General features: G+C 42.8%; 1 protein-coding gene across 8 annotated transcripts in view; it reads right to left on the bottom strand.

Moving 5' to 3' along the window:
* Positions 1–6332: 6332 nt before the first annotated feature.
* The window catches only part of OSBP2 (oxysterol binding protein 2), a 119161-nt gene continuing 110392 nt past the window's right edge, over positions 6333–15101 (bottom strand). For 7 of the 8 annotated variants that reach the window (XM_081542520.1, XM_081542519.1, XM_081542518.1 and 4 more), the window contains 5 exons: positions 14855–14958; positions 14685–14780; positions 14420–14604; positions 6803–7029; positions 6333–6612 (listed from right to left, as the gene is read on the bottom strand). In XM_081542520.1, coding sequence (XP_081398646.1) covers positions 6470–6612; positions 6803–7029; positions 14420–14604; positions 14685–14780; positions 14855–14958 — 755 coding nt within the window. In that variant the 3' untranslated portion in view covers positions 6333–6469. Of the gene's footprint in view, positions 6613–6797; positions 7030–14419; positions 14605–14684; positions 14781–14854; positions 14959–15101 lie in introns of all 8 variants that reach the window. The other variant, XM_081542522.1, reaches the window with a different exon arrangement.

A 15101-nucleotide genomic window follows, 5' to 3' on the forward strand; every position in this document is an offset into this window, starting at 1 on the left:
TTTTGAACTGTTTTCATTCTGATCTGAGAATGTGGTCTGTATACCAGTCCTTTGAAATTTGCTGAGGCTTTACAACTGGTCCACGTGTGTGGCTAATATTCATAAATGTTCTGTGTGCATTTCAGAAATAAGTATTTTGCATTTATGTGTAATTCCCTATATGTGCCCATTATACCAAGTTGTTAATTGTGTTTTTTGAACCAGTGCTGATATTTTTGGTCTAAGACCTCATTACTGGGTGAGATATGTTGAAGTCTTTGTGATTTGTCTAGTTCTCCTTTTGATTGTGTCCATTTTACTTTATTTTGAGATATTAGATGCCTATGAGTTTTAGAACTTTGCATTTTACTTTTTATATTATAAAGTGGGTATCTAATTTTCTAAAAGTTGACATCTAGTAGTATTTTTTTGCCTTAAGGTCTACCTTGTCACTATGTTTTAGGTGTTTACTTGTAAATAGCATACAGCTGAATTTTGTTTTTACTTTGATATTTTTTGTTCTTACCAGAGCATTTAAGTTACTTAAATTTTGTGTAATTATTATGCATTTGTTATTCACTTATTTCCATCTTATTTGTAATTATTTTTAAAATTTATTTTAATTGGGGGATAATTACAATATTGTGATGGTTTTTGCCACACATCAGCATGAATCAGCCACAGGTATCCATGTGTCCCCCCATGCTGAGTCCCCCCCCACCTTCCTCCTCACCCTGTCCCTCCAGGCCGTCCCGGAGCATTGGCTTTGGGTGCCCCGCCTCACGCATCCAGTTGTACTGGTCGTCTGTTTTACATACGGTAGTATACATGTTTCAGTGCTATTCTCTCAAATCGTCCCACCCTCACCTTCTCCCACTGTGTCCAAAAGTCTGTTCTTTACATCTGTGTCTCCTTTGCTGCCATGCATGTAGGATCATTGTTACTGTCTTTCTAAAAATTCCATATATATGTGTTAATATACAGTATTTTTCTCTTTCTGACTTACTTCACTCTGTATAATGGGCTCCAGTTTCATCCCCCTCATTAGGACTGACTCAAGTGCGTTCCTTTTTATAGCTGAGTAATATTCCATCGTGTATGTGTACCACAACTTCATTATCCATCATCTTCTGACAGACATCTAGGTTGCTTCCATGTCCTAGCTATTGTAAATAGTGCTGCAGTGAACACTGGAGTACATGTCTCTTTCATTTCTGGTTTCCTCAGGGAGGAAATAACAGTGGGTCGTATGGCAGTTCTATTTCCAGTTTTTTAAGGAATCTCCACACTGTTTTCCATAGTGGCCGTACCAGTTTGCATTCCCACCAGTACTGTGAGGGTTCCCTTTTCTCCACCCCCTCTCCAGCATTTATTGTTTATAGACTTTTTGATGATGGGCATTCTGACCAGCATGAGGTGATATCTCATTGTGGTTTTGATTTGCATTTCTCTAATAATGACTGATGTTGAGCATCTTTTCATGTGTTTATTAGTCATCTGTATGTCTTTAGAGAAATGTCTGTCCACTTTTTGATTGGGTTGTTTGTTTTTCTGGTTTTGAGCTGCATGAGCTGCTTGTATATTTTGGAGATATTATTTTCTCCCATTCTGAAGGCTGTCTTTTCACCTTATAGTTTCCTTCATTGTACAAAAGCTTTTAAGTTTAATTAGGTCTCATTTGTTTATTTCTGTTTTTATTTTCATTACTCTGAGAGGTGGGTCATAGAGGACCTTGCTGTCATTTATGTCAGAGAGTGTTCTGCCTATGTTTTCCTTTAAGAGTTTTATAGTTTCTGGGGTCTTGTATTTAGGTCTTTAATCCATTTTGAGTTTATTTTTGTGTATGGTGTTAAAAGTGTTCAATTTCATTCTTTTGAGTGTAGTTGACTGGTTTTTCTAGAACCACTTGTTGAGGAGACTGTGTTTTCTCCATTGTATACTTTTGCCTTCTTTGTCAAAGATAAGGTGTCCATAGGTGCGTGGATTTATCTGTAGACTTTCTATTTTGTTCCATTGATCTATATTTCTGTCTTTGTGCCAGTACCATACTGTCTTGATGACTGTAGCTTTGTAATATAGTCTGAAGTCAGAAAGGTTGATTCCTCCAATTCCATTCTTTTTTTTTCAAGATTACTTTGGCTACTCGAGGTCTTTTGTGTTTCCATACAAATTGTGAAATTATTTCTTCTAGTTCTGTGAAAAATGCCATTGGTAGTTTGATAGGGATTGCACTGAATAATGTATAGATTGTTTTAGGTAGTATACTCATTTTCACTATATTGATTCTTCCATTCCACAAACATGGTATATTTCTCCATATATTTGTGTCATCTTTGATTTCTTTCATCAGTGTTTTATAGTTTTCTACATATAGGTCTTTCGTTTCTTTAGGTAAATTTATTCCTGAGTGTTTTATTCTTTCCATTGCAATGGTGAATGGGATTGTTTCCTTAATTTCTCTTTCTGATTTTTTTCATTGTTAGTGTATAGGAATGCAAGGAGTTTCTGTGTATTAATTTCATATCCTGCAACTTTACCATATTCATTGTTATTCCACCTTATCTGCATTTCTTTTTCCTCTTCTTTGCTTTCGATTAACTGAAAATTTCTTCCCCACATACAATGTGCTTCCTGTATTTTAGAAATGTAATATTCCTATTTTTCTATATGTTTTACATAGTACTTAACTCATCAAAGTCTAACTCTATAAGCCATTTTATATTGTTTTAATAAGATATTTTGTTTACGTCTTTATTTTCCTTTGGTTCCTGAAATATATTTTCACTGGGAATACTAACATTTTCTCCTCTACCTTGGAGCAATCACTTCATTGTTTTCTGGCTTTCTTTGGTGGTCAGAAGAAGGAAACTCTGATCAGTGCTTGTTCAAGGTATCCCCCACCCAAATTTGGGTCCTTTTAAAATCTTGTATTAAAGGTCTTGCAATTTCACTATATTGTATTTAGCTGTGAATGTCTTTTTATTTATTCTGACTGGGATTTGTTGGAATTGACTCTCTGTATTGTATGTTGGTGTTTCTTGTTAAAAAGTTGATCTTTTTAGTCATTAACAAGAGTGCTTCTGTTCTGTTTTGATTAGACACACATGGGACGTTTTCTCTTTATCCTCCGTGTCTCATGTTTTTCACCTCTTTGTGCGTCTGTTATTTTCTGGATACTTTCCACAGATCACACTTCCCTGTCATTAATATTCTCTTCATGTGTAGTCTGCTATAAAATTATTCATTATTTTTGGCAGTTTTTTTAAACTTTTGTAAGTTCTTTAGTATTTTTGAATGCTTTTAACTTCGTTTTCAGGCCACCTGTTCCTAGAAATACATTAAACATGTTTGTTTTATATTGTGTCTTGTTAATTTCACCATACTGAGGAGTTTTGTTATGTCTGATTCTGCTGTTCCTTTTGGAGGCCGTCGCTTCTACCTATCTGTGGTTGCATTTCCTTGTGTGTTTGGAGATGTTAATACTGTGAGCTGCTCGTTTTCCTTGCAGTTTCACGTCTGGGGTTCCATAAGGCTTGGAATGAGGGAGAGAGCCTCTAGGGAGGATTTGCTTCTCTCGTGTGACTGAGGACGTTGCCAGTTTGGGACCATGCCGTATTCTCTACTAGAAGTTTTCTTCGACCATCCTGATAACATGTATTTGGGCTGTGAAGCCAAGTGAGAGTCTGCTCCTTATTATACATCCTTAGATTTTTTTTTCCTGCTCTGCTTATGACTAACCTTTAAGACAAGCAATTTTCCTTGCTTTTGTAAAAATTATTGATTCCCCATCATATTGAAGGTATAGCCCTGTGGGAGCCAAGCTTTAGGAAGAACATCTCCTACTGGATGCCTTATATCAGGCAGGTCATTTGAGGCGGTGAAATCTTAGGTGTCAGTAAATGGCTGTGAGAAGCAGGCTTCAGAGCTCTGATCTCCCCATGTTTCTACACCCACTTAATTCTTGGCCTGAGGATTCCTTATACTTCTTCCAGCTCATGGATACATTTAAGGTGTTTTAAAATTTTACCCAGCATGTCTAGTTTTCTGCAAAGGATTATCCAGGCACCTAGTCTACCATCAAGAAGGAGAAGTCCGTCTTGAACTGGGTTGGTATAATGAATGATTTACAACTAAAAACTTAACGATTTTGCCCCATTCTTGCATTTCTGTGTAAAACCAGCTTGGGCATATGCTTACCAATTTGGAGTATCAGTTTTTTGTATGTAGCTAGCTTTTATGTATGTTGGAGGAGGAGATGGCAGCCCATCCAGTATTCTTGCCTGGAGAAGCCCATGGACAGAGGAGAGCCTGGTGGGCTACAGTCCACGGGGTCTCAAGAGTCAGACACGACCAAGTGACTAAACCACCACCACCAGCTTTTCTGTGCTGTTGTCATATTTGGATATATGAAGATTCTGTTCGTAAAGTCCATTCCCTCTGCTAGCAGATCCTCCTACCCTGCCTCCTGGTCAGGCCCTCCTGGGGTTGCCTCACCCCTGCCCTTCTCTCTAGTGAGAGCTGCCGCTCCAGCAGCCTGGCCAGGACTCACTGGTGCCTGCCCCCCCCACCCCAAGATGGAAAGGAAGGTGCTGTGTGTGGTTGCCAGTCTTGGATCCTCCAGCACTGAGGTGTTGTGATAGATGGCTGGCGCCTGGTTCTGACCCCCGTGACTCCCTCCTCTCACCTGGAAGTGCTGGCAGTGGGAGGACCACCCACTGGGCCAGACCAGCCACCCTTGGGTGGGTCCCAAGAGCTAGTGATCCAAGTTGCTTGGCAGCCTGGGGCAACGAAGTGTCCCAGGTAACGGTTGTCGAGCAACCCTAGAACTCACCAGGGCCAGTGTTCCCGTGGAGAGTGGTGAGGGCCTTGCCTTGGCCCCAGGCCAAACGGTGACTCTCCGCTGGGTGCCGCGTCAGCCCTCTGCAGCCTTCCTCCCCGACCTTGTCCCACTAGGTCTTCTGCCCCCTTGCCCCGTCCAGACCAACCTCCCACTGCCTGCTTCTGGCAGCAAGCAGAATAGAGCCCCACGCTCCTCCCCGTGCCACCTCTGGGCCATCACCTGCTCTCCTGTGTCAGCCTTGTTCCACCCAGTCATGGACAGACAGACGCAGGGACAGGGCCATGGAAAACTCCAAATCCAAGGTTTCTTTATTACTGGTCAGAAGGTGCTCGCTCACAAACAGTTCTGAGAAGAGGAACATTGAACAACTCTGCCACAGTCTGTGTGGGGCTGCCTGCCCACCCTCCAGTGGGCACCCTAAGGCATTTCATACGTTGGTGTTTTCACTTTTGTATTTTTATAAAAACAGAACCAGTCCTGGAGTAGAAAGTAAAACCCTGTGATGAATTTTCAGGATCAAACCAAAGTGTGAAAGGTTGGAATAGGAGTTCTGAGGGGCTGGGGCAGTGGCCACAGTGGGCCAGTCCCATTCCCCGCCCACCCCAGTGGTTGGCAGGAGCCACTGGAAGGGGGTTTGAGGAGAGGGAGGGGCATAGCTGACAGGACGGCCAAACTCAGACAGGAGCGCCCTGTCTTCATCATTTTTTCACTTCTACATACCATAGAAATTTAAGCAAAATAGCTATTTTATATATATTTATATTTCATATATATAAATCAGGCAAATAAAGAGCTCAGGGGCGCTGAGATGGGCTCCCCCAGAGGCGGGACGCTGGGTTCTCGGGCGCCCAGGCCGCCGGCCCAGGCTGAGCCGAGCCTTGGTTCTTATTGCTGACTTGGGCGTGTTCTGTGGCGGAAGCACCTGCAGGCTTGGCCAGGCCCCTCAGGGCTGGGGAGCAGCCCGGGGGGCCGGGGCTCCACATGGTGGCCCCTCAGGGCCTCGTCCCAACCGTGGGTGGGGTTGCAGCTCCAGAGACTTGTGCTCTCCTGGTTCCTTTCTCTGGGGGTCCTGGGCTTCTGGGGGGCCGGCAGCTCAGATACAAACGGCCTTGCTATTTGAGCTGCACAGTGCTCCCGACTAAAAAGGGTCTGTCTGGCTTCCTGATGTCTTAAAGAGAAGGGGCTCTTGCCAGGACACGTGTGTGGCAAGAAAGCACACTTAGGAAGTTGTCCACCAAGTGCTGTACTAAAAAGATTTACTAAACATCTCCGCTGAGAAGAGATGGGAGATAACTTTTTCTAAAAAGGTCGAAAGTGGCTCCCTGGGAGGGGCCGGTTCCTCCCTGGGGGGCTGGTGACTGAGGCAGCCCAGGGCCTGGACCAGCCTGCCTGAGTTGTGGGAACTGGAGGTGGGGGCCCCAGGGGGGCCCGAGTCTATGACGAAGGGGGGGTGGGAGACCCAGGGCACCTGGGGGCTTGAGAGAACCCGGGTCAGCACTTCCTCCTTCCAAGATGAGAGCCCCAAAAAAGTGTTATTAAAAACAGTCGGGAAAGGTGGGATGGGAGGGCCACCGAGTACTACATTGAGTGCGTTAAACAGAAGGTGGACCAGGCCGCGCAGGCGCCTGTATTTGCAGGAGGGGGTGGTGCTCAGAAGATGTTGGGGCACATGTGCCAGTCCTGCTTTTCCTTGGCCTCCCAGTAGCCTCCCTTGTACACGCAGGCCATCTCCCCGGTCAGCGGGTCCAGCTTCTTCTCGAACCACAGTGGCACATACACTTCGGCCTCCTTCTCTGTTGGGCAGCACGGCGGGCGCGGGGGTGGGCGGCCTGCCTCCGACGCTGCACCCGGAAAGCCACTCCCTGTCCCCCTCCCCGCTGCTGGGATGCCCCCGCTTCTCCAGCACCCCTCCTGCCCCCAGCTCCTCCCGGCCCCTGGGAGACCCGTGCCTCTCCCCGCCGGCCCCGCTCTGGGCGGCCTCACCTTCATCCACCCCGCAGCCCCGGGAGCAGGCCTCCAGCCGCCGGCGCCGGTTGACGCGCTGCTTCTCCTCCAGCCGCTGCTTCTCCGTGTTGGCCTCGTCCCAGTGGCCCTTCTCCATGAGCCGCTGGTCCGGCCGCAGGCGGCTGTCTGTGGGCGCCACGCCCTCCTCGTGCTCATTGAGAGTCAGGGCCAGTTCGGAGAAGTAGTACATGTTCTCCGCGTTGTCCCTGCGGGGCCCCGTGGGGTGAGCAGTCGGGACACACTCGGCCCCCTCTGCTTCCCCCCTGCATGTCCACCCACGGAACCCCCACACCCCGCCGGCGTCCACCTCAGCCTCCCTGCATCTTGCAGGCTCCACTGACCTGCATCTGTTGGGCTGCCTTAGGCATCCCGTCTAGTTTCTCCTGTTCGCCGCCTGAAGTGTGTGATAACGTCACGGTTCCTTTAAGGTGTGTGGGGAAGCGCGTCCTCTTTCTCACCTATGACGCTGGTGCTGTGCACCTTCTTTCTGCCCAGTCATGTCAGAGGTGTGTCTGTTTTCTTCCTTGATGGAAGATGAAACTTTGGTGATCCTGTGTTAGGTTTTTCTGCTTTATTGGTTTTGCTTACATAGTCTTCCTTCTACTTTGTTGGGGCTTCTTTGCTTTTCTTTGTCTGACTTCCTGGGATGAGTGCTCAGTTCCTTCTTTTCCTGTGTCTCTTCTTTTCTAACGTGCATTTCAAGGCTCCCACATTTCACTCCGACTACTGCTTTTGCTGCATTCCACTGCTTTTGTAATGTATTATTTTCATTATCATGCAGTTATCTTTTCTAATTTTCATTACACCTTCTTTGTCCTGTGGATTAGTTGAAAGTATGTTTCTTCAGTTTGTAAATGTATGGGAATGTTTCTAGTCATCTGTATTTCTAGCACAATTATTTTGGAGTCAGTATACTTTGTATAATTTTGTCTCATTGAAATTTGTTTCATGGTCCAGTATATGGTCAGTTTTTGCAAACATTCCACATATAATCGAAGAGATTGCATTTTCCACAGTTGTTGAATCCAATGTTCTAGTCCTGAAGGTTCTTTGCAGTACTAAAAGAGGTGTGTTAAAATCTCCCACTTTGGTTATAAACTAGCCCATTTCTCTTTATATTTCTATTAGCTTTTGCTGTTTATATTTTGGGGATGTGTTACTAGGTACAGGTATATTCAAATTTAAAATCTTCCTGGCAAATTGAATCTCATTTTACCCCTCTTTTTGTTTTGATATCTGTTTTGTGATTTATTACAGCTAAAGGCAGCTTTTGTTTGGGTTAGTATTTCTATGTATACATCTTTTTCCATCCTTTTATTCCAGTCTTTATTTTCTTATTTAGATGTATTTCTTCTAAGTTCGATTTTAAAGAATTTGTCTGGAAGCTTACACCTATAACAGGAACACTTGCTGTTGTCACTGATACGTAAACCTACTGTCTTATTTTTCTCCCATACTGCTGCTTTTTTGGACCTCAGGCGCAGAGGTTTGGATTAGTCCTGAGACTTGGTACATTGGTTCTTACATGGCCTGCTTATATTAACGCAACCTTCCCACCTAAACAGAAGGTAGAATCCTGACAAAATCTACATGTAACCATAGGGAAAACTCACCAGTCCACTCCCTTCTCAGGTAGCCATTGGCAGGTCTCCTGGGTTTATCAGTCCTTTGGTTTCCTTTTAGTACAATTTCCTTTTCCTTTTAGTACAATTTTATCGCATCTTTGTGTAGTCTTAAGTGTGTATGTATGTCTCTGTGTGTATTCATATACATATACATGTATCTTAGCTACTTGTTTTTAAGTATAAAAAGAATGTCATGATACATGTAACCTTCTGGGACTTGCTTTTTTAGACTTAATGTTTTATTACTAAGGTTTATCTATATTGTATGATTTTGTATATTGCTGTTTTATGTATATTGCTGTTCATTTGTTTCACCTACTGTAAACATTGCACTATGTGAGTATACTAGTTATTCATCCTGTAAGTTTGGGTTGTTTCAGTTGTTTCCAAGTTTTTGCTTTGGAGTAATCTTATGCATGTTTCTTGTTACACATATATAGGAATTCTTTTGAGTACCTAGAAGTGGGATTTCTGGGCTGCAGTCGGTGATGTCCTTCTTTAGGAGGTAAGGTCACACTGCTTTCCACCGTGGTCCTACCAGCTCACATTCCCACCAGTGATGTATAAGAGATACTGTGGACCCATATCTTAAATACTTGATGTGACCAGACTTTTCATTTCTTCAAGTCAAATGAAGGTAAAACTGTGTATCTCATGTGGCTTTGGTTTGCATTTCCCTGATCACTAGTGATGCTGATAATGTTCACATGCTGACTGGCCATGTTTCTTTTTCTGTGAAATTCTTGTTAGTGACCCTTGCACTTTCTTTGCACATTTTTTTTGCTGTATTAGTTAGAAGTTTTTTAAAAATTGTACTTATTTATTTTTGGCTGTGCTGGGTCTTCGGTGCGGTGAGCAGGGGCCGCCCTCCGGTTGCAGTGCCTGGGCTGCTCACTGCGGTGGCTTCCCTTGCTGTGGAGCGCGGGCTCCAGGGTGTGCGGGCTTCAGGAGCTGCCGTTCCTGGCACTGGAGTGCGGGCCCGGGAGCCGTCGTGCATGGACTTAGTTGCCGCATGGCATGTGGGATCTTCCTGGACCAGGGATTGAACCCATGTCTCCTGCATTGGCAGGAGGATTCTTTACCACTGACTCACCAGGGAAGCCCTAGTTAGAAGTTCTTTATGTACTCTTTTTAAAATTATTTTTAATTGTAATAGAATACTTACGTATTCTTAATACTAATTGTCAGGTGTAAATATTGTGATTTCTTTCTCCAAGTTTATTTATTGTCTTTTTGGTTTCTTTAAATTATCTCTGAATGAGCAAAATTTCTTTTAATGAATGAAAGTTTTTTAATTGAATACATCAATGTTTTTGTCTTACTTAATATGTAGTTCCTTAAGTTTTAGAAGATGCTCACCTATATTTTCTACTTAGAGTTTAACTTATTGTTTAACAGTAAGTCAGACTTAATACTTATTCTAAGTCCTTTACTTGGAGTTGATTTTTGTTGTAATGTGAGGGAGAGAGTCACTTCATCTTTTTCTATATGGATAACCGTTTTCCCTAGATCCTTCTAGTGGATGGTGCCATCTTTCCATGAATAGGATAATGGCACCTTTGTTATGTAGCAAAGATATATACACATCCAGGGTGCTGTTTCCAGGCTCACTATTCTGTTAAACTACAGCTTCAAAATAAGTCCTGGGGTCTAGTAGGGCAAGTCCTCTTTTTTTCTGTTCTTCTTTAGAAATATCCTGGCCCTTTATTCTTTAATATAAATTTGAAAATCATAATATCAAGTTCCATGAATAGTTCAGTATTGGGATTTTGCTTGATTTATCGACTGTGTGTGTGCTAAGTCACTTAAGTTGTATCCAACTCTCTGTGATGGCGTGGACTGTAGCCCGCTAGGCTTCTCTGTCCATGGGATTCTCCAGGCAAGGATAGTGAAGTTGCCACGCCCTCCTCCAGGGTATCTCCCCAACTCAGGGATTGAACCCCTCTCTTATGTCTCCTGCATTGGCAAACCCATTGTCTCTTATGTCTCCTCTTTACCACTGAGCCACCGGGAAAATCACTATTGGAATTTTGATTTACTGATTCTTTAGATCATGGTATTTTTATAAATATTTAGTCTTTCTACCCATGAACATGGTGTCTTTCTCCAGTCATTAAGCTCTTCTTTGATATCTCAGCAGATATCAATTTTATGCTTTTCTCTGTAGAGGTCTTGCATGTATTGTAAGATTTACTAGAAGGTCCCTGGTATTCTTTGGTATGATAATTGGTGTCTTCTCTTAAACTACTGTACCTTCTGGTTGTTTTAGTGTGTAGAAATGCAGCTGACTTTTGCGTATTAATCTTATGTTGAGGCACATAAGATGCTTTTTCTATCTGTTTAGATCTGTTAATGTAACAAATTGATTTTTGGATTTTCTAGTATAAAATCATCCTTGTGTACCCAGGATAAACTCAAAATATGATTGAAGAATGTTTTTGTTTTGTTAATACTGTTGGATTTTCTGATGTGTCATTTTGGAATTGTGCTTATCCATGAGTGAAAAAGGGTTTATTATTCTGTGTTCCTACTACTCTTTTATCCTAATTTGGTACCAGTTATCTTATATTTGCCTCACAGTATAATAAAGTATTTCTTCTTTTTTCTATGGTCTGGAAGATTTTGTATAAAATTGGGATATATTTTTTTTCTTGGAAAACTTGGTAGAATTCCCCTATAAAATGACTTGGGCTTTGTGTTTTCCCTGTAGGAATTTTTAAACCACTGCATCAGTATCTTTAATTATAGGACTATTCATGCTTTTTTATTTCTAGGCTCAGTTCTATAAGAAAAATTGTATTTAGAAAAAATATATTTCTCTAAAAATTTGTCTTTCCAGTCTGAATTTTAATGATCTCTTTATACTTTAAATATCATACTAAACATAATGAAATATATACGTATTTTATATGTTGGAGTAATAAGAAATAATACGTATTTCTATATTCTCTTGATCAATCTTGCCAGTAGGTTTCTGTTTATTTTTTCCCTCAGAGATCTACTTACTTTTTAAACTTTATTATACTTCTACTTTTTAACTATATTTTCTTTTTTCTTTCAGTTTGTATGTTGAACTTTCCCTAATTTCTTAGAATGAAAGAGACTTTATAAACTTACATACCTATTTAAGGCAAAAATTTCCTCTGAAGCATTGCCTTTGGTACATCCAGCCAGTTTTGTTTTCTCAGAAGCATTTAAAACTTCCCATTCTAATTTATTATTTTCCCCATGAGTTACTTAGCAGCTTACATTTTTGTCCAAATATGTGGGGACTTTTTGACATATTGCGTGTAACTTTTGACTGGGCTCATCATAGACTGTGGTCTGTGTGTTGCCCTCTGTACATCTGTTGAGGCTTTCTCTTTAGTGCACAATTGATTTTTGTGTAAATTCCGTGTATGTTTGAGAAAAAGCATGTTGTCTGTTGTAGCCGTAACTATATGTATATCCTGTGGCTTTTCGCTCTCCATTTTGCTGGGTTGTGTTTCCGCATTTAACTCTCAACAAGTGAGAGGAGTGTACTGAAATCTGTCTTCCATTGTGGTGGTGGGTTTGCCCATCTCTCCCTTTAATGTCAGTATGTGCTTTGTGTATTTTTGAGGCCCTTTGACTACATGCGTAATGTTTGTATCATGCATACTGTTTATATCTTCTCAAAGGACTCAACCTTTTGTCATGTAGCAACTCTTCCATTCCTGACAATGCTTTTGCCTGTTTTTACCTGATGATAATATAGCTGTTATAGTTTTTTTGGTTAGTGTTTTCATGATATGTTTATCTTTTACTTTAAATCTTTGCCCATCTTTATACTTTGGATCATTCTTAGAAGGTGCATGCATCTGGATTTTTAAAAATTTAGTCAGTATTTTGCTTTGTAACTAGTGTTTCATCTATATATTATGCTTTCTGTGTTAACTATTTTTATTTGCCTTTCTTAAAAAATATTTTAAGTGATTTAAAAATCTTCTGTTGGTCTCTGCCTTCACAGCTCTCTAAACCCCATTGTATTAACATCATCTACACTCTTTAATTCTGGATTACTGTGGGAATATGTTCTCTTTTTTCCTTTGGTCTTAGTAATTACTTTAAAAAAAACCACACACACAGTCTTTTATTTCATGTAATGTACTGTAGCACCTTCTGGGTTTTTCCCTCCCCCTTTTAAAGTACTATGTCCAATACTGTTTTCTTTGTGGGTTTTTGTGTGCCAGACCTTTGGGGGCTGTTCACCTGAGAATTTTTTTTTTTTTAATCACAGCCTCATATTTGAATGATAGCTCGACTGGACAGAAACTTTTACCTTCTAATTTCATTCCCTTCATTACTTTGAAAATATTACTCCAACATTGGCTGTTAAAAAAATCTGATGTTAATTTGATTTTTCATTCTCTACTGAAATCTTCTCTGTTGGGAAGCTATTAAGAGTTTTCTCCTTGGTACTCTTAGTTTTCAGTATAGTATGATCTAGGTAGTTTTTATTTTTTGTTTCTGGAACTCTAATGGGCCCTTTAAACCCACGGTCTTTCATGTTTTCATTTTTAAATGGGGAAATTTATCTCTATTATTTAACTATTTCTCTCTCCTTTCTGTTTTTCCTTCTTTTCCTTTCCTTCTGGGATTCCAAGTAAACATTAATTTCATGGTCAGTCTAGGAATTACAATATGCATAGTTGACATAGTCAGAAGTTAGTGGGCATCTTGAACCTCCTCTTGGGTAGCAGAAAGGCCTTTGAAAATTTTCCTTCCAGGTAGTCCTTTCCTGGGCTTCCCTGGTGGCAGAGGGTAAAGAATTGGCCTGCAAAGCGGGAGACCTGGGTTTGATCCCTGGGTTGGGAAGATTCCTTGAAGGGAATGGCTACCCACTCCAGTATTCTGACCTGGAGAATTTCATGGACTGAGGAGTGCAGTTGTCTTTAATGTTTAGATTTTGAACTTCACAAGAGGTTCTTATTTCTTCACTGTTCACGTAGGTTTTGTTCATTTCACACAGCTTGGTTTGTCCATCTGGGAGCTCTGTCCTTTAGTGGAGGTCTGCTGGTGGCAAAAGTTGTTGTTTGAAAAATGCCTGTTTCAACTTCAGTCTGTAAAGATGTTCTTGCCAGGTGTGCAACTAATTCTAAGCTGGCAGTGAGTCTTTCTGCACATGGACGATTTCATTTGACTTTTTTCAAGCTTCTGTGATATTGCCAATGAGGAGATGTCTGTCTGTCTTCTGTTCCTTGGAAAGTAAAGTCTTTCAGAAATCTAGCTACTTAATATTTTCTCTGATCTAGTTTCAACATTTCATTGTATAGATTTAGATGTGGAAACTTTTCTGCTGCTTTCTCCTCTGATGGTCTCTTTCTTCTGGACTCTGACCTGCCTGCTGGACCCTTATCTCAAACTTGACATGCACTGCACATCCCCATTGCACCCTCCAGGCTCCAGGGGTGCCCATGAGGCTGCTCCGGGGACTCACTCTGGGGCCCCAAGGTGGCTAGCCTTCTCACTCTAGCTTCTTGTCTTTTTCAGGGTTTCTCTCTTCATCTGAAGATTTGGATTATTTCTTCTGACCTGTAGCCAGTCAGTGGGTTCACTCTATTAAACTTTTCTGTGGAGTTCTCAATTTAAGTTACTTTTTTTTTCTTTTGTAGAATTTCTGTTTCCTTTTCTTTGGAATCGGCTGTGCCATTTTGTATAGTTTCCTGTTTCCTGCACTTTTTTCATGCTTGTGTTCATGCCTTGGACTGTGGGGACCTGTCCGATCAGACTGTTCAGAGTCTCTGTGCAGGACCGGCTGCCACCTGATGGTATCACGCTTGACTCCAGCGGGGTGTCTGCCCCTCACAAGTGCACAGAGCCCTCCCCACACTGCTGCGTGCTTCCTGTCTGGCCGGGCGGGTTGCCTCCCCATCCATGGCCCGCCCACGGCCCACCCACCTCCTCATGCTCCCCCTCTCCTGCCCGTTCTTCGCCCTACAGCCCCACTCACGGCAGCGGGTACTTCTTCCACAGCAGCTTGGCCGGCAGCGTCTGGTACACGGTTTTCTGCTTCCCATCTAAGCTGGGGCTGCTGGGGCTGCTTTGCACAATCTTAGCGCATTCCATCTGTTCGTCCCAGGAGCCTGACAGCACGTAGTGGGCCTTGCCCTGGCTGTCACTCACCACTCCTGTCACCTGTGGGCATTGGCAGGGCCGGTGTGGGCACGTGCCGCGCTCTGGGGCCCCCCAAGACTCGGAGAGGTGGCCGTGCTTACCTTCCGGGCCACCTCTTTGGAGAAATAGCTGTAGGGCAGGAACTTCAGCTGGCACCGGTCCTTTGTCTTATGGTTCACAATCTCAATGTCCCCTGTCTGGAGAGGGAGGGGAGTGGTCAGTGACTGATACCAGCCTGGGCCAGTGGCCCCTCCCCTGGGCACCCCCTGACCTGGTCAATCCAGAGCTTGCCCACAATGATGTTATGCACAGTCGAGGTGCTTTTCCTCCACACGTAGTGGTTCCCACTGGCCTGGAATTCTAAGTGGATAGCACCTGGAAGCCAGACCCGGGGTCAGAGGTCAGAGCCTGCCATGCTGGCTCCCAGCCAACCTGCCCCACCCACCCACCCACCCACCCACCCATGATCTTGGGGTCCTGAGGACCAGAAGCAGCATTTGTATAGGCTGGGGACAGGG

Source organism: Giraffa tippelskirchi, chromosome 11 (genome assembly GCF_054371585.1).
Source record: "Giraffa tippelskirchi isolate mGirTip1 chromosome 11, T2T-mGirTip1v1.2.pri, whole genome shotgun sequence".
Taxonomy (NCBI): domain Eukaryota; kingdom Metazoa; phylum Chordata; class Mammalia; order Artiodactyla; family Giraffidae; genus Giraffa; species Giraffa tippelskirchi.